We start from the raw sequence: 23,917 nt of genomic DNA, 5'->3' as shown, positions 1-23,917 counted from the left end.
GTTAGACCCAATCATCCCAGGATTATGTGCCTCACACTCAAAATATGACAGTGTCTCTGCAGCACTGACACACTTTCTGATTCTGATTAAACCTCGCAGAGCTCCGTCGCCACTCTTCCATATTTCATTAAATCAGATGTAATTGGAAGTCGTGGACATTTTCTCAGGATCGCAAAGTTTCCCGTGTCAAACGCCATAATGGTGGGATTTACTTATCAGAGAAACTAACAGCCAGTTTGTCCCCCAATTACTGCGTCTGTCCAAACCTTGTGGCAGAAGCATATTTATAATACATCTTTTCTTCTGATGCTGCTCTTAGGGGTGGTAATTAGCTCTTTGTGCTTAGGTAATGGTATGGGACGGCCGGCTCGGAGGCTATTCACAGACAGACTGCTAATGGAGGCGCGTTTCTATCCTCTCCCATCATTCCTTCATCAGTCACCCACCCCTTTCATTTAAAACACTCAGGCAAATGCTCCGACACACACACACACACACACACACACACACACACACACACACACACACACACACACACACACGAGTCTTAAAAGAATCTGGTATACCCATCCTTTGTGTCTTCAGAGTGTTCATGTGCATTTGTGTGTGTAATTTTGTCTTAAATGTCTTCTGTTGTGTTTGTGTGTGTGTGTGTGTGTGTGTGTGTGTGTGTGTGTGTGTGTGTGTGTGTGTGTGTGTGTTTAAGTATGAAAAATGGGTCCACTGGGAGACCAGAAGCATCACAGCAAATGCTCGGCTAATGAGTGAATAATGAGTGTATGTTTTTTTTATTTTTTTGGTTTTGCAGTCTGTGTCATTGTGCACAAATCTCGGTGTGTGTGTGTGCTTGTGCGTTTGTGTGTGCCTGTAACAGACTGTGTGGCTCCTCCTGCTCAGGGTATTGGAGTTAAAAGGGAAGTCTTCAGGCTAAGTGGTGGCGAGCGCAGCCTCACACTGATTAGATCAAATGAAATAACTCCGTTTGTGTGTGTGTGTGTGTGTGTGTGTGTGTGTGTGTGTGTGTGCGTGAGCGTGGGTGCGTGTGTGTGAGGATGGTGGGGGTATTGACAGGAGGTCGTGTTGCAGGAGCTTTGGAAACCTGAGCCGACACCAGAGGACAGTCAGAGCTTCCTGGCCTCACCTTTATCAGCCGTGTCGCCTCCACTGATTCTCTGTTGACTGTCTGTTCCTCCATCTTCTCATTATTAACAAGGCTTTTCTTTATTTTGTCATGAATCCCCCAAACAAAAACAGAAAAGCACAACAAGCACAAATCAGCCCTGAACTACTTAAACTTGCAAGAATAAATAATTTTTTATTTAAAGTGGATCGGATATCTAATGAAAAAATGATAAAACCACAACTCTTCTCCTTTCAGCTCAAATTAGCATTTTAGCCTCTTTAGCTTATTATTATTTTTTTATTAGTTTTGTAGTGTGCCGTTTTAAAACTTTTGATTATTATTCAGTTGAAAAGTTTTGGCGGACAATGTAGCTGTTAGTTACGAGCTACTGTAATAAGTCTATATCTTTTTATTTAAATTTAAATTTTTACTATTCTGCAAAAAGCTTCAAAAGTGCAGCCATTCTCTACTGACAGCAACATATTTTATCTGAGTAGAAATGAATGACTGGTGAGACTCTCTGTGTAAATCTGTCACTTTTGAAAAGATTCGACTGAAATCTGCGGATGTGTTTGTTGCCCCGTCTGAGAGGAGATGCTGATTCAGAGCGGCGGCCATGTTTGTTCAGTCGCTCAGGTGTGTTGGCAGATGTCCCAGAGTCCCCAGCCGGTCCTGCGGGGCCTCTGGAGTCATTTATCTCTAAATGAGTCCCATCTGCTGGTCCTCTGGCGTGGAGGTGACGAAGCGAGACACCGTGGAGGGAAAGACGCCCGTGTTTGCGTTACCTGCCTGTGTGTGTGTGAGATCGACTGAGCAGACTCTCAACATGTCAGGGGTTGATGTGTGTGTCACAGTGACTGATGGCTGAGGGGTCTTAACATGGAAAGTGTGTGTGTGTGTGCGTGTGTGTGTGCGTGTGTGTGTGTTAAAGAAAGAAAGCGGTTAACCAGTCATATCGTTGTTGGTGCAGAAGAGTTTTTTTTCACTTCCTGAATAGATTTATCTCTAAATCCAATTATAATTAATGACACAAACCTGAAGCTAAGCTAAGAGCATGTTTACATTCATGCTAACATTAAGGCGAAAAGATTGATATCCTACTTGTATGTGTTTGTTGAATATTAGCTTGTTAGCATTGTAATAGCTAGGTTAGCTTAGCATAAGGACTCAGAACAGTGAGATGAAGGTTGGGAAACTATTTTCCCCTTCAGGTTATATGAAAGTTTAGAATGACTATTGAGAGCTGAGACATAAATTGATTTGAAGATTACTTAGTCACTTAAAAAAGCATTTAAAAAAAATCATGAGATACTGTTGCTCTGTCTCACATTTTCTTTCACAATGTCTATCTGAAAATCCTGATTACATTCTTTTCTACACTTGGAATTCATTAAATAAGTAAATTAAAATATTTTTTTTATTAACCTTCTTTTGTGCCTGCTGTCAAGCACCAGCTTCTGTTAGTCAAGCAAATGTTTAATAATGGCCAATAATGTAAAACATTTGACCATTTTAGCCGTAAAAAGAAAAAAAACAGGAAAAAAAGCCAATAATAATTCATTTGTATTGCTGGAGTTATTTTCATAAGACTCAGGATTTCCCACAGACACTTTGAGGGCCGTTGAAGTAGCACTAAAGCTCCACATATTTCCCACGGACCTTATGTTGCAGGTCTGAGCTAGTTGGAGGGTTTTTAAAATGCGTCGCCAGAGAAATGCCTTTTTGCAGGCAAAGCTTTCATTTTTGAAAAGAAATTATAATGAAAAGAAGTAAGTGAAGGGTAAAGGGTAATATTTCGTCAAAACACATTTTGTCGCTGAATTCATTCTAAGTGTAACGGAAACAAGTTTTAATTATGATCAAGGCTTCAGCACAGAGCCACGTCTTTCACACTTCCAAGGCTTTTGACTTTATTTCATTTCACCCAATGACTGTCTCGGGCAGAGGAAGGACTGAGCAGGTTTTTGGCTCCTTTAATTCACTGACTTCAGGGAAAACAGGGAATCCAAAACCCAACAAAGTGGAACACAATATCACAGAGAAACACAGTCAACAAAGGGCAAAACACAGAGCGCATGGTCAAAACATCCCAGAGAAGTGAAGCCCATCTTGTAGTGCAGCCACCAGGTGCAGACGATCACACACTCAGAAACAGGTGAAAGACATCAGGGAGGGAAACGGCAATCAGACACGAGGAGGACAGACAAGATAATGAGACTTCAGACTGAAATAGGAAACAGAAAAATGTGACAATAACAGTGGTAACATTGGGAGAAAAAGTATGTGACGTGATCACAGGAGACACTTTGGAAACCCATCAACGAGATAAAGTGTGTAAATCAAAGTGAAATAACACAAGCTGAACACATAAACCAGACTTGTTCTGAACACATTCCGGACAGATTCCTGTCGATGGAGTTGCACAATATAAACAACAAATTGTATCAGGTTGTTTGAAGATCTCGTTTGGAGATGTTGAGAGGAATGGGATTCAGAAGCCGGGATTCAAAGCCTGGTTTGGATAGAGGAGCATGTTTCTGAAAGGTTTAAAGCTTTTAAAAGAGATCTTATGCAAAGAGGTGTACAAGCTTTTTGGTTTATGATCAGCCTGTTACATCTATATTTAATGCTGCCGACCTCCTGTATCAGCTTTATACTGATGAAGATTTAAGACTACTGATGTCGGCGTGCTGCAGCCCATCTCCGTGAAAATCAATAACTGAGCCCGTTTATTTTAATGTACCTCCAGGAGCATGATGCCCAAAGCCCTGGACGGCCAGATCGTGATGGAGAAGACGCCTCGATACTTCGTCACCGTGGAAACGCCGGCGCGGGTCCACGCCATGTCGCGGGACGTGAAGCTGATCGTGGTCGTGCGGGATCCGGTGACCCGAGCCATATCGGACTACACGCAGATCATCTCCAAGACTCCGGACATTCCGTCCTTCGAGAGCCTGGCCTTCAAGAACCGGACCACAGGTGGGGCTGACGGGTCCGGATGGTGAATAGAAGCTGGTGTAGCTTTATCTCAGTACTGATGGAGACACTCCAATACCCGCTGTCAGTAGCTACGACCCATTTCAGCACGTCAACCAATAAAAAGAGACGCTTGAGGTGGCTGATTGTGTGGACATGCACCGATCGGCCAAAACTGTTTGATCAACAGCCTGTGAAGTACATAACACCGGTTATCTCTTTTTTATGACACCTGTAAGTGAGTAGGATATAAAAGGGGAACAATTTGTCTTCAAAGTCGAAGTATTAGAATACAGTGAGGATTTGAGTGAGTTACACATTGAGCAAATTGTCAAAAACTGCAGAACTTGTTGGGCATTTCTGCAAAAACTGAAATCTAGCAACACTTGCCCAGAGTAGGAAAACCAAGGACAGAGTCTATCTTCCATCCAGGACTTAAAGGTTATGGTGCAAAGCTCTTCATGCCAATTTCCTCAATGCACCTTCAGAGAACTAATATTATTCATTCTCTGATAGGTAATGTTGTGTTTTTGGAGCAAAACTGATACTTAACCATCATTAGACAGATGGCCATAATGTAATGGCTGATTGATGAAGTGGCTTCAGACTGGACTCAGGCTCTTCAAAACAGACCCAGACTCTCTAAACTAGACCAAAACTCTACATCGTTTTTAGCTTTCGACCGTTTCTGGGGGTTGTGTAAACAGGACCTAAGTCCTCTTCAGAAGACGAAAAAGACTTTGTTTCGTTATCAAGAAAGCTTTAGAGTTAAGCTCAATGATAGAGCTGAAGGTAAAATGCTGTTTCAAGAGAAATATTCAACAGTACTCATGTGTGAGTAACCGTGCTGTGTTGGCAGCCAGCCGCTGTTCAGGAGGATGTGAATCACAAACCTTCTCTATCTTTGCCTCCAGGTCAGATCGACTCCCTGTGGAGCCCCCTGTGGATTGGCCTGTACGCCCAGCACATGGAGCGGTGGCTGGCCTGGTTCCCCAGGACTCAGATCCATCTGGTCAGCGGCGAGCGCCTCATCTCCGACCCGGCCGGGGAACTGGGCAAAGTCCAGGACTTTCTGGGCCTCCAGAGGATCGTCACCGACAAGCACTTCTACTTCAACAAGACGAAGGGCTTCCCCTGCCTGAAGAAGCCGGAGGGCAGCAGCAAACCCCACTGCCTGGGGAAAACGAAAGGGAGGACGCACGCCTCCATCGACCCCGACGTGATGCAGAAACTCAGAGAATTCTACAAGCCTCACAACCAGCGCTTCTATCAGATGGCGGGACAGAACTTCGGATGGCAGTGACCCTTTAATCGTGTGGAACGGGAGGATTTTTTTTCGTCTTCTCTTGGCTCGGCTTTGGGCAGAAGCCTGTGCAAATGCGCCGTCTGATTGAGACAGATGCAGCGGCTCAGAGCGCACAAAAGAGAACCAATTATCTGCTTTCTGAGCAGCCGAGCGGCGTCCCAGAGACTTGGTAATGAAACTCCAGTGTCAATACGTTCAACTCCAACCATCAATCATCTCGTTTCAAGTGTTTGAAAGACAGTCGCGTCCTTTTTTTGTATATCGTAGGTGTTCAGTCCGGACGGGTAAACAAACCATTCTCTGTGCAAAAGGTGCTCTTAAGTACGTGGTTGCTGTATATCGCAGCTGTGTAGCTTTTAGTGTGTGTGAGCGTGTGTGTGTGTGTGTGTGTGTGGAGGGGGGTTAATCCTGACACTCAGTAGTCTGTAGTGGCACAAGGAACTCAAGTAACATCTTCACGCCCTCAGATTTCCACGACTTTCCCCTTCGCTGTCCTTTCTAAGTGGTTAAGAATTTAAGGGCAATCAACGCATACATATTGAGCACTGTCCTCCGAGCAGGGGGGGGGGAAAAAAAAAAACGGGCAGATGAATCTTTTATGTGGAGAGCAGCCAAGGGGCGAGCGGGCAAATCTTTGTACGAGCTCAGATTTGACTGAGTGGTTTTGTATTCCTGAATAATGAATGTGGTTAAATGGATGTAGGGGAAACTGGCGTGGATCGCTGCTGAGCCGGCCTCCTCCAGGACGAGGTGAGATCAACGCAGAGAGGGCGGCGGGGACGGCCTCCGCCTATCAGAGGCCACTTCCTGTGGGTGAATGAAGCTTTCTTGCTTACAGGGTTGTCACGTTTCGGTTTGCATGGATTTGCACTAGTTCGAGAAGACATATTTTCAAGCATTTCTTTCCTTCGGTTGTTCTCGCTCATCGTTCGCCGTTGCTCGAAGCTCTCGCCGAGCCTTAATGCGAAAAGGTCGGATTTATGTGGAATGTGAGCACATTGGTGCGATTGCTTTGGCAGATCTGTTTACGTGAGAGACGCAGGGCCGTGCCGACGCAAAGAACCTGTGATAATGTGAATAATGACTTTCATGTCATGACATCCTTGCATTTTGGTTTTGTTGAAAATTATGATCCAATAAAACAGTCCCTGTATGTGTGTGTGTGTGTGTGTTGGAGTGCTCATTAAAAAATACATAGGCAACACTGCCACCTGCTGGACAACAGAAGGAACTGCGCAAGGTACAAAGAAAGTTCTTTATTATGATATATTCCTTTTAAATTAAATATTCTCTTAGAAACGTTTCAATATATTATGTTGCAAATAATTTTTCACAAAAATGTAACTCAGGAACACTACATTAAAAAGTGCCACAGACATAAAGACGTTACAATCCATGCTTCGGCGGATCCTCCACCCCAGGGTCATTGAACAGAAGTGAAACTCGGCAGATTAAATCGGAAGGTTGTGAATGTTACATTTCACCTTGAACTCAACATATAAAGAAAATACACACAGATGTCTTGAAATGCACTTAAATAACAACAATCCTGGTCTCGGTTCGTCTCCCCTCAAACCCAGAGAAGCACCCAGGCGCTCTTCTCCGGCTGGACGGTTTTTTTGGCAGTTTGCACAGACAGCTGCGGGTTTCTCTTCCTAAAAACAGTTGTTATGAGGAGAAACACTGTCGCCCCTGGTTTAAAAATGCGTTGAGCACAGAGCATGCGGTGTGTGTGATCCGAGGCATGCTGCTGGTGGTAAAGGCACTCAGTGTGGCCTGTCGGCTTCCTCCACCCGTGGAGCCGTCCTCTGTGGGTGAAGGAGCAAAATGTGTCAGGTCCACCTTGTGTCACTACAATCCTTCTACATCAGTCAGTCCGGGGTCTGCTGAACACTTCCTTGTTCCCGTGTCGGCTGGGAGGCAGTGTGTCGATTCACCTCGACTCATGCTCAAGGCCCAGATTTGCTTTATGCGTGTAGATGCGATTCAAACGTTGCCATTGTTGTTAATCGATAAATCCAGAAGAGGGCAGTGCAGGTTGTTGGTTTCATGAAGGAATTAAACTGTTAAAATGAGGATTTGCATCAGTCGTACAGCGGGGGACAATTCCGTTCATTCTTTTTTCTCACGGTCTTTCTTGAAGGTCTCGTCATTTCCAATCAGTCGGGTTCACAGTATCTGCAGTATTCCACCATCAGTTTGAAGTGTCGTCCTTTAGTGTGCCTTGCACAGTCTTGATGAAGGCGTGATCTTCTCGTTTGCTCGTTCTCTTCACGATACACTTCTGCTCTCGGAGGTATACTTTATGTTTACAGCCAGTCATGCCTAACATGCTGACGCCATGTGGTTCAGCAGAAGACTGTGTTTACATGGAGCAAATGCACGTGTCCTACCCTCATTTCATTCATTACTCTGAACCAGGAACAAATGTAAACCTGGAAAACTCGTGTCTCACACATCCAACCCAGGACACAAATATCAATGTAAACACAATCAGATAAAAGACATTAACTTGGACCAGAGGTCTCAAACTCAAACTCATTTAAATATCCATGTACCTGACAGTTCTAAAGAGATCATTCTATCGGATTTATCAGAATGAAGAGACAGATCTGTGCCTGCTGTTTGTAGTTGTGTATCATTAAACAGTATTTGCAATCGTAGGACACATTTTAAGAAATAACTGCATATCGCTCATCTGAGTTTCAGACCTCTGTTCTCGATCCTGCAAACAACTGAGACCACTGCTGGGAACTCTGTGGAACATGTTTCACCAAAACTAACTACTTGGACCTCGAGAAAGTGTCAAAATTATTGTATATACTCAGCAGAATGTCTACTCATCATAGCCCTATTAGAAAGAAAGTACTTGCACAAGATCCTGTAAACACAGAACAGCAGAACATCCCCGTCTCCTCTCTGTCTGGACTCCATAAGAACTTTTAGAGTCAGAAAACAGAAATAGTCATGGAAAGAGTGAGGTAAGACCTCTGAAATGCTCACTTTCTTCCTCGGTTTCTTGGGAATTTGGAAGCTGAATGAACGCCTTGAACTCTTCGCCATTTCCTTCAAACTACTGCTGAAGTTCCGACAGTTTGTCAGGACGCACAGTCCCGCTGAACGAGGCCTAGACCACCAGGGAGAACTCTGACCCTGGAATAAATAGTCTGCAGACAGAGATTTCCCAGCAGAGGGTGTCCGTCTCACCGCCCGCAGGACCTCGGGACTTTCTGCTTTGCATCTTGTTGTCGTTCACCTCTGGAGGCGAGTAAAACTCCATCCAGACGTTGAAATCCATTCAGAATTAAAAGTTGGCCTCGGTTGAGGTAACGCTAATGCTAGATAGCGTTACATTTCTCTTCCTGTGACGCATTAACTTGAACTGGTCACTTTACTTTGTTAGTGTCTCTGCAAATAGACATCTAAGTGAAAACAGAAGGGCAGGCCAGTTTTGAAATTGAATAGTTCCTGAAACAGGACCAGAATTCACAATCTAAAATTTTACCTGTTGCACCTATCTAAAGACGACTATTGTCTCAGTCTCTCAGTTTAAAATGGTCTTGATGGATGAAGTAAAACATCTGCCTCAAGACCATTTTTAGCCTTCCTGGATGCTTGGTAAAGCCCATAATAGAGCAAAAACTAACCAAAAAAACTAGATATTTTCTCTAAATCGGCTGATCTTGCTCTCTGGATGCTACATGTGAGGCTAATATGTTAGCCAAAGTGATTTTTTATTTGTGGGCTCTTTGTTTCGGAGGTCTCAGCAGTGGTCTCACGTCCGTTCACGGCGTCCGAGCGCTCCGAAGCTCCGCCCACCCCCCCCTCCCTCTAGCAGTACTCCTCCCCCTGCGGGTCGGGCAGGTCGTTGAGGTCCAGGAAGATGGAGGCGTTGGAGAGCTTGCGGCCGTTGGAGGACAGGTCCAGCAGCTCCTCGGCCGTGCTGGGCACCGAGCTGATGTACATGTCCCACACCTGCTCCGGGGAGTCCAGCTCCAGCAGCTTCTGCTTGATCTTCAGGTTCTTCTCAATGTTCCTGCGCTTGTGCTTAAACTCCAGGATGGTTTTGGTGTAGCGGTTGATGGTGGTGACCGACGACGCCATGCAGGCCGTGAAGGAGCTCCACGCCAAGCTGAAGGAGGGAGACACAGAGAGGCTGTTAGCACTGATTCAGCCTCTTTGAAAACATCTTGTCTTGTATAGCACTCCTCAAGAAAGTCCCCGGTTTGAGTCTTACTGGACTCTCTGAGAGGAATTTGCATGTTCTCCCTGTGGTGGGTTTTCTCCTGGTGGTTCAGTTGAGTGTGTCAGTCTCTCTGTTACATGGTATATCGTGGTAATTATTGCAATAAATATAATGTATTATAAAACATCTACTAAACTGATCAATTGTGCCACAAATTCAGTATAATGGAGGGAAAATATGAAAGAAAAGTGCAATTAATCCTGATTATAGTTGCGTTTTAAACTCAAACGAATTTAATTTGTTTAAAGCGACGAATCAATGCTACTATTTGAAAGAAAGTCACTTAATTATCGTCACAGTGCTCAACAGCATAATCTCATGTTGCACAGCCAAACATACAATCCTACATTGACTCCAATAAAAGGCTGATTTAATCCTAATTGTTGACAATCTATTGGTTTTAGATTACATATAATCATGATATCATGGGTAGAAAAAGTGTTGAACTGCTTTGAACAACTTAAGTCAGAAAAAATTTCACATGACTTTTCCCCTAAAGCAGAAACTCAGTCAGATCCGAAAAGTAGGACTTTTACTATTCTGCTTCCAATAAAAACCCTTGGATGAGATTGATGAGTTTTATCACCAGATGTAACAGTATGTGAATGCTTGGATTTTCTCTGCATTTGAAGGTGATTACTGATTTTAAACTGCCTGTATTACGACCTGTCCAGGGTCTGATCCACCAGCGGCTGGACTTTAGAAGATGTATTGATGAAGCACCTCGGGGAAAAGACTATCTGGTTGTTTAAGACAGCGTATATTCACCTGAAGTTCACTTCTAACAGAAAACATGGGAGACATTTAAGAGAATTTTGCAGCGCTGGGTCTTTCTGTGTTCGCGGGATGAAAGTGTTCGCGGTCAGACCGAGGGGATTGTTTTTGCAGCCGGCGATTGAGAGCGAGTTCACTCCTGACTTCACCCCGCTGTTCGGTCAATACCAGACGGGCCAGTCAGCGCTTTCCGTCTTCCTCTCATCTGTCCATAAAATAGCGATTCGGAGCGTTTCGGGCCTCGTTTTTGAGATTTGGGAGGAATTCAAACAGAGCCCTCTGCTTCCAGCTGCCGACAACAGGTCTGAGTCCCGCTGTTTATTTTAACTTCTAGAGAGGGAAGTTTGAAGACGGGTTCAGCCAGGTCATCATTTGTTTCCTTGTATTTCATCATCAGAGCTTTACAAAACAACAAAACCAAGGATTTAGACCCTGTTTATCCCCGTTTCAAGTGAAAATGCATCGTATTTTGTTTCAGAAAACGTTCAAAAACCATGTCCATTCACACAGCAACAGCAGAAACGCTGACTTTTGTTGTTTTCTGAAGCGCTCACTCACATGTACGACCAGCTGTAGTCCCACGTCTGAGGCTTCCAGTCCTCTGGGCCCAGGCTGACGGTCAGCTGGAAGGCTGTGGTGAACATCATGTGGGCCACCATGCCCAGCAGGCCTGATGGGCACAGAGGAGGAAACAATCAGGAGGTGAACACACACACACTCACACACACGCCGCTGTCCCCGTCCCCTCACAGGCCACTTGGTGGCAGTGTGGCTCAAGGTGAAGCTGAGGCGCCGCTGTGACACAGAGCAGAGTGAATCCTGCGGAGTGAGACGGTTAAAATGAAATCCATCATCTGGGGCGTCTGCAGCCAGACTGGAGACGCTCTCGAGTCGTTCCACTCAGAGGTCATTTACAGCTCCTCCAGCTGCCTGATGGCTTCAAATCTCTGAAATGAATTAAATGGATAACAATTCCAAACAAAACCCCCCTCACATATCGGCGAATTTTAATTTGATCTTGTTCCCCTTTAACGACTCCCAGGGTTTATCTGACAGGCTTCTGGAGGAATCGAACTCCAGGTTGGAGATCTAAACAGGAACAAGATTCACATCCATGACAAGTGAAAACAGAAAAGTTTTGTTTTCAAAGTTGCTGTGTAAACGCAAAACTTTTCTGTAATGAAAACACAAAATGACGCCTTTTCACTTGAAATGTGTAAACGTCAACATCATGACTCATCATGCATGTTTTGTCCATTTTTCTTTATATCTGAGGTGAAAACTGTGAAATCAAATCCTATGATGAGAGTTTTGTACTCACTGTCTGAACATACTCTCTTGCATGTGGAAATGTTTTCTGTCATCAGTAAATGATTAGAATTCTTCCAGCAGGACTTCCAGAGTCCGGATGGTCTAAATGTTTTGGCCGTATTCGACCAGACAACCCGGCTCCGAAGGACGCCGTTAAAAATGTCTGCAGATGAAATTGAGAGAGGGATGTAAAAGAAGAGCAGTCTGCCGGTTTGGACGGAGAGTCTGCCCGGACTCATTCCGGTCTGAATTACAGTTTTTGGCTGCAGAAAGTTGACGTCACTCATACAAGAGCGAGCGAGGAAATTTACTGAAACTCCGGCCGAGTCCAACCTCGCATAGACTTATTTTTTTTTATTCATTTCTTGTTTATGAGATTGGATGAATCAATCTTGAAATTTCAGCTTGTGGAGGAGTCATTCACCAACACATGAATCACGGCCCTCCGCTCTCGGCTAAATGGGATCGACTGGCACGACGACCGACCGACACGGAGGCAGAAATATGGCAGGCGCAGTGTTTGTGTTTGGCAGGTAAGGACAAAAAGCAGTCAATGACAGAACGGAGGAAGGGAGCACTGCGCGTCCTAAATGAGGGAGAAGGCTTTTCAGCACGTCGCTCTGACGACGCTAATGATGAAACCCTGGAGGAGACTTACAGGAAATGGAAATGAACTGGCTCGCTTCAAATAAGGACGGTGATGTTTTGTGACAACATTACATATAGATGAATATATAATGAGCTGGATGTCAATGCCGTTTATTTTCTCAATATTTTCTTCTACGATATGTTTCAGAAAGATCCTGCTGTATTGAGACTGTTTATGATTTAGGTGAAAGTTTGGGTTCTGGTTATATAAAGTTGTCTTAATCAAAGTTTACATTTATTTATCTTGCACCAAATTTCACAGTGAATTTTACTGCTGAAAAAGAGTTTTAACTGATTGTTTATTGAACAACACATCTGAAATTTAAATCCTCAATCAGGACCAGCTGCAGAGAAAGGAAGCTGGTGTCAAATAACAAACACTCGGTGCTGTATATGAGGTGAGAAGGAAGAAAATCCTTCAATGTTTGGTGAATCCAGTGATTTCTCACGATGTCGTCTGTACAAAAAGGATGAAACAAGTGAGTCTGGATAACTCGAGAGAGCTGCTTCCTCCACAATCAGAGCTGCTCCTTGTTCTTATTCCACTCCCTCTTCTCCTTCCTCACATCGCTTCATTTCTATTCTTTCTCCTTTGTCTTTTTCTCACTTATGCGTCTGACTTTTCCAGGTCAAGAATCCTCAGCTCCACCTCACATTGGACTCCCCGTCGCTCACAGAATACAGCAGGAACATAAATAAAAAAAGAAACAGCATTTGAAGCTAACCAATCGGATTACTGCATAAGCTCCCAAATCCCCAGATTGAACATGAGTGCACCGGATCCAGCAGGAAACACCTAAAAGTCCCATCTCATCCCTATCAATGCTCATGTTTATTCCTAAAAATGTCCCGGCGAGGCATTATCATAATGACATGCAGATCAGAGGCGGCTTTGTGTCGGGACGAGCCCAACAAATCACCGCCTCCCCGCACGTTCTGCCGTGTGGCAGCGAGGCGTGTTCTCCCCACACAAGGTCGGATTATTCTGCACAAAGTCAATAAATGTCAACGCCACTCTTTGATTTCCTCCAGAGACACGCAAGAGGCTGCACTGGGTACACAGCACCGGCCACCAGGGGGCAGCAGGAGTCATGAATTAACCAAGTTCCTGGATTTAGTTTCAGAAAAGTTTCCCCCGTTTTAAAAACAAAGTCTGTTTACATGGAAATGACGGAAAGATTGAAAATGATGCAGTTATTCTGAATATCTCATAGTGCCTCCATTATGTAATAAAACCAAAACAAACACCAAAGCTCCTTCGCATCGGTATCCGTTTGTAAGAGATGAGTCTCCACTTATGCAGATGATGGTGTGGTATATGTTCACTTTAATGGAGCACACACACTTTATTCATTGTTGTGAACGGAGAGAAGGATTTACTACGGCCGTGGAGCGCGTGTGCAGTATCTGCATTTCAGAAAGAGTTCAGTTTAAATGGAGGTGGAGTCAAAGAGTTTTCAAAAAGTTGCGTTTTCAATGACTCCGAGCACCGTTGTCGTGTAAACGGACATTGAAAATGGCAATGAATTACTGAAGGTCATAACATGACATTGAACGCTGGAAAAGTGTCAATCGTGAATATTTCAGAGAAACAGCAGCATAAAGCTGGATAATTCATTTTCAAACTTTGTAGAAATCTTGTCATAAGAAACAGTATTTTAGATTTTATAGAAAGCCTGTTAAATGTCAACTCAAGTTTTCCTGCAACTGAGGGAAAACTGTTTTACTTGTCCAGTTTTTAAAGTCAGAAGTTATTGTGTAGTGATTGTTTCATGGTTATGTGGCTTCTAAACATTTTTCAACAGAATAAGGAAATTTTGGTCTAAACGTTTTCAACTTCTTCCTGTGAAGCGACCAACCAAGAACCTTCAATCGAAACCAATTCTCAATCTTTATCTCCTTTAAACGGTGTGACAGCAGCTTCTCATGCAGAGAATATTGATTATTAAAGATTTGTTCTTGACTATAAGACTTTCTTTCCTTAATCCTTGAAAAGTGTTGATGGTGCTGATATGCTTGTTTGTTCAATATCTCTTCTATTTCCTTCCCATGACTCTGGAGTGCAGAGTGTAAAAACCATGGCCTCTGGGTTTGTTTGCCTCTTAAAGAAGCAGCCTTTGGTTTCCTGAACAATTTTTTTATTCCTTTCTTTAACAGGCGCAGTCGGTACTGAATCAGTCTCTTGGTCTCTTCCTCATTCACGCTCCTCGCTACGCACATCCTCTTCATGGAATCTCATCATGGTCGTCTGACTGACAGCTGTAATAAAGGTTAATCTGGTCCCGTATTGTTGGTCTGGACCTCATTACCGACGCCGCTCTCAATCTGTTCTCCCCATTAAAAACAGAAACAACTTTTAAACACCTCCTGTCATTGAAGCGTTCTGGTGCGGCGGAGCCTCGGCAATCGAAGGACGACACAAAGCAGCAGGTGATCCCAGAAAAAAAATGAAGAAAACGTAGATGGAGGCGACGTTCGGAGGCTTCACGTCTCCCTGTTCGGCAGCTCTCTCCTTTCAGACAGACGAGAGGCGTATAAATAACACGCAGACGAGTCGGAGAGTGAAGTGAAGATGGGGGCGAGGCGACGCTGGAGGAGGCTTCAGCGGTGGGAGAGCAGGAGGGTTCAACATCTGTCAGCTCACGACGGAGCGACGAGGACACTCCAGTCTGATGACTGAAGGACGATCGACGGATCCTCACCAAAAACCCGCATATGCCAACGACTCAGATGGGGAAAAAGACGAAAAAAAGCAGAAATCTTAACTGTTCCATCCGTCTGCTGGAGCAATGATTCCGAACCCGATCCTGGATTGGAGCCTGTTGTGCCCGGTTTGGACCCACGGACCTTATGTTTGACACCTATGTCTTAAATATATCTATAAATATTTAGAAAAAGTTTTTTTTTTAATTGAAGAAATGGACACCGTTAGAACACAGAAACTCTACACAGATTTGAACCGGCGGCCTCTTTGCTGTGAGTTAAGTGCTAATGATGCTAAGTGAAACACTTTCCTCTTGTCGGTTTCCTCCCTTTCTCCAATAATTGGCCATTATCTGCATCCCTGCTACTGCACCGACAACAGATCTCATAGCCCTCATCTCAGGACGTTCCAGGAAAACATCCTTTCTGCTCAGTGAACCACTACACCACGGGTTTGGCCTCCTGCTGTGGGCTTAATGGTGCTGCTGCAGAGAGAGAAGATGCAAACTCTATTCCAGGGGTGTCAAAACATAAGGCCAGTGGGCCAAAATCGGCCTGCAAGAGGCTCCAATCTGGCAAAACCTTGTTACTGTATTTTATCCCAGAAGTTTTCAATAAAATTAAATATATGTTGAGATTGTAGTGATTTTCTGCAGTAATTGCTGTACTGTACGTGGTTCCTGGACTCAGTGGGTTTGACTGCACTGCTCCACACAAACAGTCCTGGATTTGAACCCTTCACTTTCCCATCACCAGGCACAGAGCATGTCGACTTCTTTCTCTGCACTCTTTTCATCTAAAACTCACATTTTGTTCGGTAAATCAAGGGAAGTGGTTCTTTGGAAACCCGCTGACGTCTGTCGAAATCCCGCGGCTTGTAAACCGAGCGAACATCTTTGTCTTTACGAGATGCTTTTTAATACGGCTGTAAACTGGAGGGGGAACGCGGTCCGGCCTGGAGCTGGATACTGTAAAGGCGACGCCATTCAGCAGACGGGGGGAAGGATTTACATGCTCCATGATAGGAGCGAATTGAAAAAGCCACCAGAAATTCCCCATAAAGCAGGTGCAGCGCAGCATGTAACTAACTTCCAACATCAAAGAAGTGTGGCTGAAGTGTGTGTGTGTGGACCCGGCGGAGGCACACAGGGTTCCCATTCATCCCTCAGACTCTTCCCGCATTGAGAGAACACTCCGAGTCCCCTCCTCCTCCGGTCGGAGCCGAGCGTGTCGTCGCCGACTCGCCGCCCGGAGTGCGGTGGTCGGGATCACTTTCACAGAGTGGATTAGAGAGAAGGTCACCGCTAATTCCTCCGCCGAGAGGCGGGCGGGCTGCAAAACTGGCCGGAAAGGTTCTCTGGGGGCCGAGAGGCTGTAACCGGCCTGGACGGACGCCAGCAGACGAGGACTCCATTGTTAAAAAAAAAAAAAACAGACTTAGCTGAAACTGGAGCAGCGGCTCCAAACAACACACTGTATCTAAAATAAAAAAAAAGCCTGTAATGATGAGCTCCATTTGTCTTTTATAAGTCAGTATCTTTTCAGTGGAAATGAGAGAAATCAGAGTTTTCAACTGATCCAATAAGAAGTAAAACGGAAGCTGCTATTACCCGCACTGATGCAAGACTGAATTAAAGCAAAGTTTAATGAGCCTGATTGTAGGGAAAGGTCTGCTAATAGAATAAAGACTTTCTTTTGTGGGACTGGTGGTGAAAATGAGCTAAAAAAAAAAAAAAAAAACAACTAAAACAAGAAGCAAAGACACAATGTTTCGTTTCTCATGCGGTAGACAGGTCAAATAATCACAGTCACTGAATTTTCAGCTGATTTTCATCCATTTCGAACTGTTGAGAGAGCAGGAATTACAACTTGAAAGACTTTGTGAGCAGGAAAGGTTGCAACTTCTGATCAAAACACAGCTTAATAAGCTCTTCACCTCAATCCTACCAGAGACGAGCCATCCTCAACAAAGATGGCGGCGATGCATGACAAGAAGACGCCTTTCAGGGTAGACACAGCCACACTCTGACAAACTGCTGCACATTTCTTTGAGATTATTGATCAGGAATCGGAAAAAAAAAGCCACAATTTTGTGGAAACATGACGATCACAGAACCGTTTCTTTCACACTCGGCAAACAGGAAGTCTGACCTGAGAGCACGGTGAAAATGGCAGCGAAGGCGTTGAGCTTGAGGCCGTCGATGACGTTGCCGATGTGACACACCTCCATGGACATGAGGATGCCCCCGGTGGCCAGCAGGAGGATGTACAGGCACTCGGCCACGATGCACAGCCACAGCACTCCTGCGGGAAGACGGCGAAGGAATAGCAAAAACACAAGGCTCAGACTTATTCATGTTATTCATGGCTGGGGGGCGTGATGGAAGGGTGGAGGGGGTGGGGGAGGAGTGGGGGGGGGGGGGGGGGGGGTGGACAGGTAAAGGCAGGAATGAGTAAAAAGGAAGGGGAAGAAGGGTGGAGCAGTGACCCTTATCACCCATATCATTACCCTTCACAGATGGAGGAAGGGTACATGATCTGCCATGGGGGGAGTCACAACACCTCCAGTCTCAGGTGGGGGCGGGGGGGGGTGCGTGGTCGACCCAAATACCACTGGATTTAAAAAAGAAGGAGTAATTCCCCGTACGTCACCCAAGGGCAAAGTTATTGTGTTGTTAATTAATCACGAGCTGCGTTCTAAAGCGAACGCTACCAGAAATATCCCTCCATGAATTATGACCGGAGCTCCATCCATCAGCGCAGGGAAAGTCTCTCTTAACCGCCTCTTAATTGAATTCTACACTTCAGTGCGAGTTCCTCCAACGAAATTAAGAGCAGACAGGTGGGAATGGATTAGAGAACGTTATCAGAGGACATTTAAGGCCCTCGGGGTGTCGGCAAAACGAGCGGCTTCCAGCTGAACCTGCAGGAAAAGATGTTCTTTTAACAGATCGCCATCCAAAGAACCATCAGTTGTGTTTTGTTTTTTTCCCGCTCTGAGACGAGAAGCAGTCGACTGGTTTCACATCTCAAAAATTGCTGCCCACATCTTGGATTATTTTAGTGATTTACTTATGCACATGATCAATTGTTTGGTTTGTAAAAAAGAAAAAAATCAGTGGTTGCGTAGGCGGGATTAACGGATAAGGATATTTCCCCCCCCCCCAATGTTTTTTCCTTTCAGAAACAAATCCCATGGTAAATGGTGAAATCAAGCAACGCGTTGGTCCAGCGTTAAGTGCTGTCTGAGGCGCCCAGCTGCAGAACAACTGTTTCTAATCTTTAAAAGCACATACACAGGTACATATACAGTATGCACATCTTAAGAGCAACAAACACTGCTCAGAAAGGGGAGAAATGGTGCATTGGCCGGGGTCTATTTTGAGCTGCAGATTAAACCACGTTTGAGGCTCCAGGAGGTGTTCCCGACAGCTGGTGGGGGTCGGATCGGGTCCAAATGAACAGCCACTCACGGGTTTGTGGTGAAAACTGAAGAGGTCTACGGAAGAACAATATGCTTTGAGGACAAACGTGTTAAGGTTGACTTGTTTTCCTAGATATGATGCAACTGGTCATTGCTGAAGTACCTGGCAGTAGTTGGTATAGGAAAACTTCACAAAAACCCTGCTGACAGTGAACAACAGAGCATCGTCAAAGAGTTGCTGTTTGATTACATTCAGGTAAAACCACTGATTCATCTCCATCATACTGCTGTTTATGTATATTGGACATTAGGTTAGAGGGATCTACCACATACTCATAAGATCAGTGTAGTCAGTTAATGTTTGCCTGGTTATGCCCCGCCCTACTCCGCCTCTGATTGGCTTATCGGCTCTCAGGCTGCACGGTAAACATGGCTTCATCATCCTAGGGAAGAAAAACAGGCAACACGACTGAGCGTTGGAGAAGGGTGTGACTGAAAAATAAGTGGGTATTCGCCGTATAGCTGTCCTATACCCAATCCCCTGTGGAAGTGCCTCTGAGGAAAACAGTGCTACATGCTAAAGAGCTTTGGAGAATCCCTACATACAAACGCTGTTCTAAACTTCTCTGTTGTGCTCTGAAGTTTTTCTACGAAAAATTAAAATAAGCACCAAGAGGAACTGAAAGACGACCTCCGTCCAGCCGGGAAACCGTCTTGTCAGGTCATCGTAACAGACTCTTCTTCTCCAAAATGATCAGGTAACACGAGCCAAACGCTCCTCTGAATAATAAGTAGGGGGTGGAGGAGGCGGGGGGGCTGATTCTGATGATCCGGCTGCAGACGGGAGGCAGGTATCAGGTATCGGAGCAGGACGAGGCCCGGGGGAGCTGATTAGGTGGGATGAGACTGCATTGAGTGATTGATTTACAACAACACCACCTCACTTACTGCCTCGCGGTGCGAGTGATTAGTTCATCCGCCGCTCGGCGGCCTCGCCGGCCGACAACGATTTCTCGCTAAAACGTGTTAATTACACTAGAAAAAGAAACATTTATCCGCCTGAGGGAGGGAACCTAAGCTTTCTTATTGACTCCCTTCCAACACGAGACGGCTTGAAGACTCATTTGACAGCAGGGCCTGGTGGCTGAAAGACGCTTTAATGTCCAAATGAGGAGAAAGTTGCTGGCAAGAAGAGACTCCACCGAATTAGAAGTGACTGGATTAGTGGTTTAAGAAGGCAGATTAATACACTAGATTATGAGAGAAGCTTCCTCCTATAGATAAGAGCAGAAATAGAGGAGTAAAACAGGACATTCTGGTTGGAGAGGACGCTGAAACACGCTGAAAAAGGTGTCATGGTCTCAGGCTCTCACTCGGGTGAACCATCCAAAACTTCAAGAGTCAGAAAATGACACTGGTATCAAGACTCAAAAATACAAGAGGATCATCGACATAAAAACAACAGGCGGCTAACAGTCTTTCTAAAGGCTTCTAGAGGGTTTTCATTCACTTACTTTTCATTTTATGCAATGCTTTGTTCACTCAAGCCAAACAATTTTGAAGTCTTAACTAAACTATTTAATGCGGTCTTGTGTTGGTTGATTTTATTTTTCTTCAACAGTTTCTCGTTGTTTGCAGGAACACAATGCCAAGAAACTGTGGTGACAGTCCCACTGATACCAGATGGTTTTTAGAGCGAGGAGTCTCTTGGTGCCGTTTTCCCTCCAGATTGTAATCAGAGGGTCAAGACGGTCGACCTTGGGCGGGAAGTGTTGACCAGTATTTCGTCACGTCTTAATTTCCTTCTCAGGAATGTCACTTGAGGATAAGCAGATTATTTGGGGCAAACAACAGACACTCCACATGTTGACTGAGGACAGAGGATATCCAGCTCCAGTCCACCGTGGGTTAGTTATCCAGGTTCAGCTTTGTATAGTTATGTGGGCTTTGGAAAGACTACTACCATGTTATAAAAAAAAGAGAGATCCATGTAAAAATCTTGGATTTCCAAGTAAATGAAAGATGAAATTAAAAATACATAAATAAATAAATAACTTCTTGTGAAAGAACTCACCTCTTTCATTTGACGGTGCAACGTAGATGAAGTTTCTGCATTTCTCACCTGTGGGAGAATATAAATGAGACGTTTTAATGGACAGTCGGTGACAGCAGCCAGCACTGCAACATGGAGATAAAGGGTGTGTGTGTTTGTGTGTGTGTGTGTGTGTGTGTTGGGTGTGGGGGAGGAGCTCATCTGCATTCCATCATATTTCACAGGTAGACTTTCAGAGCTGAGATAATGCTGTGATTTAAAAAAAAAATGATTTGATCCCGTCTGTAAAGGGATTTCCTTCACTGTTTGTTCAGCATGAAGCTCTGCTGCTGCTGCTCCTCCTCCTCCTCCTCCTCCTCCTCCATCTCGTCATGTCAGCCCAGGAGTTCTCCTGTCACTGCAGGACAGCGGCGCCTTTCAGGAGAGCCAGACCGGCGTCCCCGGAGCCGAACCCGTTCACTGTGCAGGGTGACCGCTGCCTTCCTGGATCTGCCCCAGAAACCTGCCCTCACACACACCGAGTGAAGGACGCAGGTAGAAGCAGCCACTTGGTGGCAGGTGCAGCACGACTGTAATCCCTCTCATTTTTCCATATTTTACAGAAGCGCTACAATCCCCCCCAAAGGATTACGCTAATCCTCGTAATATGCACACAGATTGTTTTGTCGGCTGGTTTTGGCTTTGAAATATGAATGAAAAAATCATATCGTTGAATATTTATTGAGAGATTTTGCCGATTTGATTTTTCTTTGGAGAAGTTCTTCATGTTTGAACAATAAACACAGTGAGACTTATCTAATAGTGTGGTTTAACCATTTTTATCATGATACAACAGATAAATCAGATAACATGAAGGGTAAGAGAAGTTCATTCCAAAAAAGGTAGAAAATGTTCTGAAATGTTGTTTGAACTTGATTTGACTGCTTTTAAGTGTAAATTCTGAGTTTTTACAACTACTTCTACTAATACTACACAAAATGACGAATTTGATCAACAATAAAAAACAAAACAAAAATAATTACTTTAAAGTGTCTGTAAAATTAAATGCAAGAATTTCACAAATCATAAAAAATTGGAAATTAAATAAACTTCAAATACATAGTTCAAGGATTTTAAAATGCTAAATGAATGAAATTCAATTGCAAAGAATATTTTAAAAATAGACGAATTTAATTCTATTAAAAACAGTGAGGATATTCATGATAGTGATTTTATGTAATCTGCAGATTAAACATTTTTGCTATAGATTTTTTGGAATTGAGCAGAATCAAAAAATGTCCTTAGATACCAAATGAAGTTACTGTTGAACCTGCTAAAGATGTCAAATAAATGCCATTTAAAAAAATCTCGACATGATATGAAAATTCAAATTTAAGACTCTACATGTATTCAAAAGTAAAACCAAACATGTTTTAGTTCACGGTCCTGCAATCGTGAAAATAAAAGCTGAAATGTTAAAAAATAAACTATTGATAAGAATAAAAATTTACTTATTTTAGTCATTCATGATGTGAGTCTACAAGAAGTGTAAAATCACTGAGACTTGATGATTCCATTCATAAAGACTTCATGACATTCCTGACGGAATCCGTCGTGATTCGCAGTGAAGTTCAGTGAAACGTGTTGGGTTTGTTTGGATGGATTCCGCTGCGCGTCTCTCCGTGACGCACGTCTGTGCGCACCGCTGCGCTCCGGTGCCACCGGCAGCACCGGCAGCAGAGAGCAGGTGGGAGATTAAAAAAAAAAAAAAACACCCCAAACCATGTGGAACTCACCGGTCATGTTGAGGTTCTGCTCGCAGGAGAACCAGATGCCGGTGTGGAACTTCCTCATCACGTACTTGTCCTCGCCGGTCTCCCAGATGTACTGCACCAGGCGCGTGTCGTTGATGTTGGAGCTGTTGAACCTGATGCAGAACGACTGCTTGGTGGTGACCGGGCCGGTGCAGAACGGCTTCACCACCTTGCGCGTGCCCTCGCACCAGTAGCTGGTGGTGAGCGCCGACACGGCCAGGAACAGCGCGAGGAAGTTCAAGGTGAGAGCCAGAGACGCTCTCCGCCGCCGGTCGATCCCCATGGCGGAGGGACGGGAATGGAGGCGAGGGACGGCTCGACTTGGAGGAGAACCCGGCGTTTCCGAGCACTTTTCAGATCCTCATAATCCGGTTATTCCCGTTAACGTGTCCGCGGCTAATTAACGCGGCGCGTCCGGCTCCCAGTGCGCGCCTCTGGCGTCTGCTCCTCCGCTGCAGCCCGCTCTTATTTTGTAGCTTTCCCTCCTCCCACTCCCCACCTCTCTCGCTCTCTCTCGCTCTCTCTCTCACCATAACAGCATGTGTCAAACATGTGGCCCGCGGTCCGAAACAGGAGCAGCGACGGAGGTTCAGTCCGGTCAGCGGGATCAGCTCAGTCCGGATCATAAATCGGTCAATCTCTTCCCAGGTTGTTGTTCGGCGGTAACCCAGTGACATCTGACCAGATGATGTTGACGGATTTGACTTCGCCCTGAAATGTCCTCCGCCAGGCCGTCCGCGGCCGCTTGAGGACACCGTTTATAGACCTATTTTCAGTCAAAATGTCTCACTCCACTTGATTTAAGATAAATTCACTTTCAGACAGATGAAGGGATTTGTTTTAACACAATGCATTTTAAATCATGACAATTTTTGCTTGTTTAAGATTTTTAAAAAAATAAAAGTACCTTTAAATTAAGTGAAAAAAACTGATCTTGGATCACCACTCTGTCCAGTAAATGAGGCCTTTTAAAGGTTGCTTCTCACTCTGCCTGACGTGTTTTTGTTTCTCCAGCTTCAGAAACAATAGAGTGGATTTATTTACTTTTCTTAGGCTTTTGCTTTCTTGAAAACAAAACTAAAGAACTGTCAGGCTTCTTTTGAATTGTCCTGTTTTCATTGTGTTTTGGCATGTTTAACAGCCCTTCAGTTTTTATTTTGGCAATACTTCGACTTTAGTGAATTCATGTTCAAATTTTTTTTTTTTAATAAACTGCTCATCACCTTGCGCTCCCTCATCTCCTTTCTGTAACCTTGACATAAAGTACTTCAAGAAAGCCGACACTTGTGGTCCAGTTTTGGGGTGGAGTGGGGGACTTCAAACATGGACTCCACATTTTGAAACAGCACAGAATCACATTACCCTCAGAGGCACCGACATCCATCTTACCTCAGTTACTTCCTGTTACGTACAGCTTGCTGTAGTGTCCGTTGCTGTTCTGGTTCTACCTGCTCCTCAGAGACTAAATTCAGCATTTAAGTTTTAATACCATGTCCAGCTCAGGTGTTTGCAGATCACATTCCTCGAGGCCACCATATAATGAACCCAGCAAATATTAAG

General features: G+C 44.5%; 2 protein-coding genes across 3 annotated transcripts in view; one reads left to right on the top strand and one right to left on the bottom strand.

Annotated features, from left to right (window-relative positions):
• hs3st3l (heparan sulfate (glucosamine) 3-O-sulfotransferase 3-like) overlaps positions 1-18,758 on the top strand; it is a 28,059-nt gene extending 9,301 nt beyond the window's left edge. Inside the window, exons 2-4 of one of the 2 annotated variants that reach the window (XR_003931948.1) lie at positions 3,873-4,102; positions 5,014-5,786; positions 18,747-18,758. Coding sequence is in view for 1 of the 2 variants with exons in the window: in XM_030098396.1 (XP_029954256.1) it covers positions 3,873-4,102; positions 5,014-5,402 (619 nt within the window). In the remaining variant the exon portion in view is untranslated. Of the gene's footprint in view, positions 1-3,872; positions 4,103-5,013; positions 5,967-18,746 lie in introns of those variants that run through there. The other variant, XM_030098396.1, reaches the window with a different exon arrangement.
• gsg1l2b (gsg1-like 2b) lies at positions 9,231-22,679 on the bottom strand. Its single transcript, XM_030098397.1, has 5 exons — positions 22,340-22,679; positions 20,586-20,633; positions 17,239-17,391; positions 10,984-11,095; positions 9,231-9,537 (listed from the first exon to the last, which is right to left on the bottom strand). Exons 1-5 carry the CDS (start codon positions 22,638-22,640, stop codon positions 9,237-9,239), a joined length of 915 nt encoding a protein of 304 aa, XP_029954257.1. The 5' UTR covers positions 22,641-22,679; the 3' UTR covers positions 9,231-9,236.
• Positions 22,680-23,917: the final 1,238 nt, after the last annotated feature.

Source organism: Salarias fasciatus, chromosome 8 (assembly GCF_902148845.1).
Source record: "Salarias fasciatus chromosome 8, fSalaFa1.1, whole genome shotgun sequence".
In the NCBI taxonomy this organism is placed as follows: domain Eukaryota; kingdom Metazoa; phylum Chordata; class Actinopteri; order Blenniiformes; family Blenniidae; genus Salarias; species Salarias fasciatus.
The sequence above is the reverse complement of the archived record's forward strand: the minus strand, read 5'-3'. Positions and strand labels throughout refer to the sequence as shown.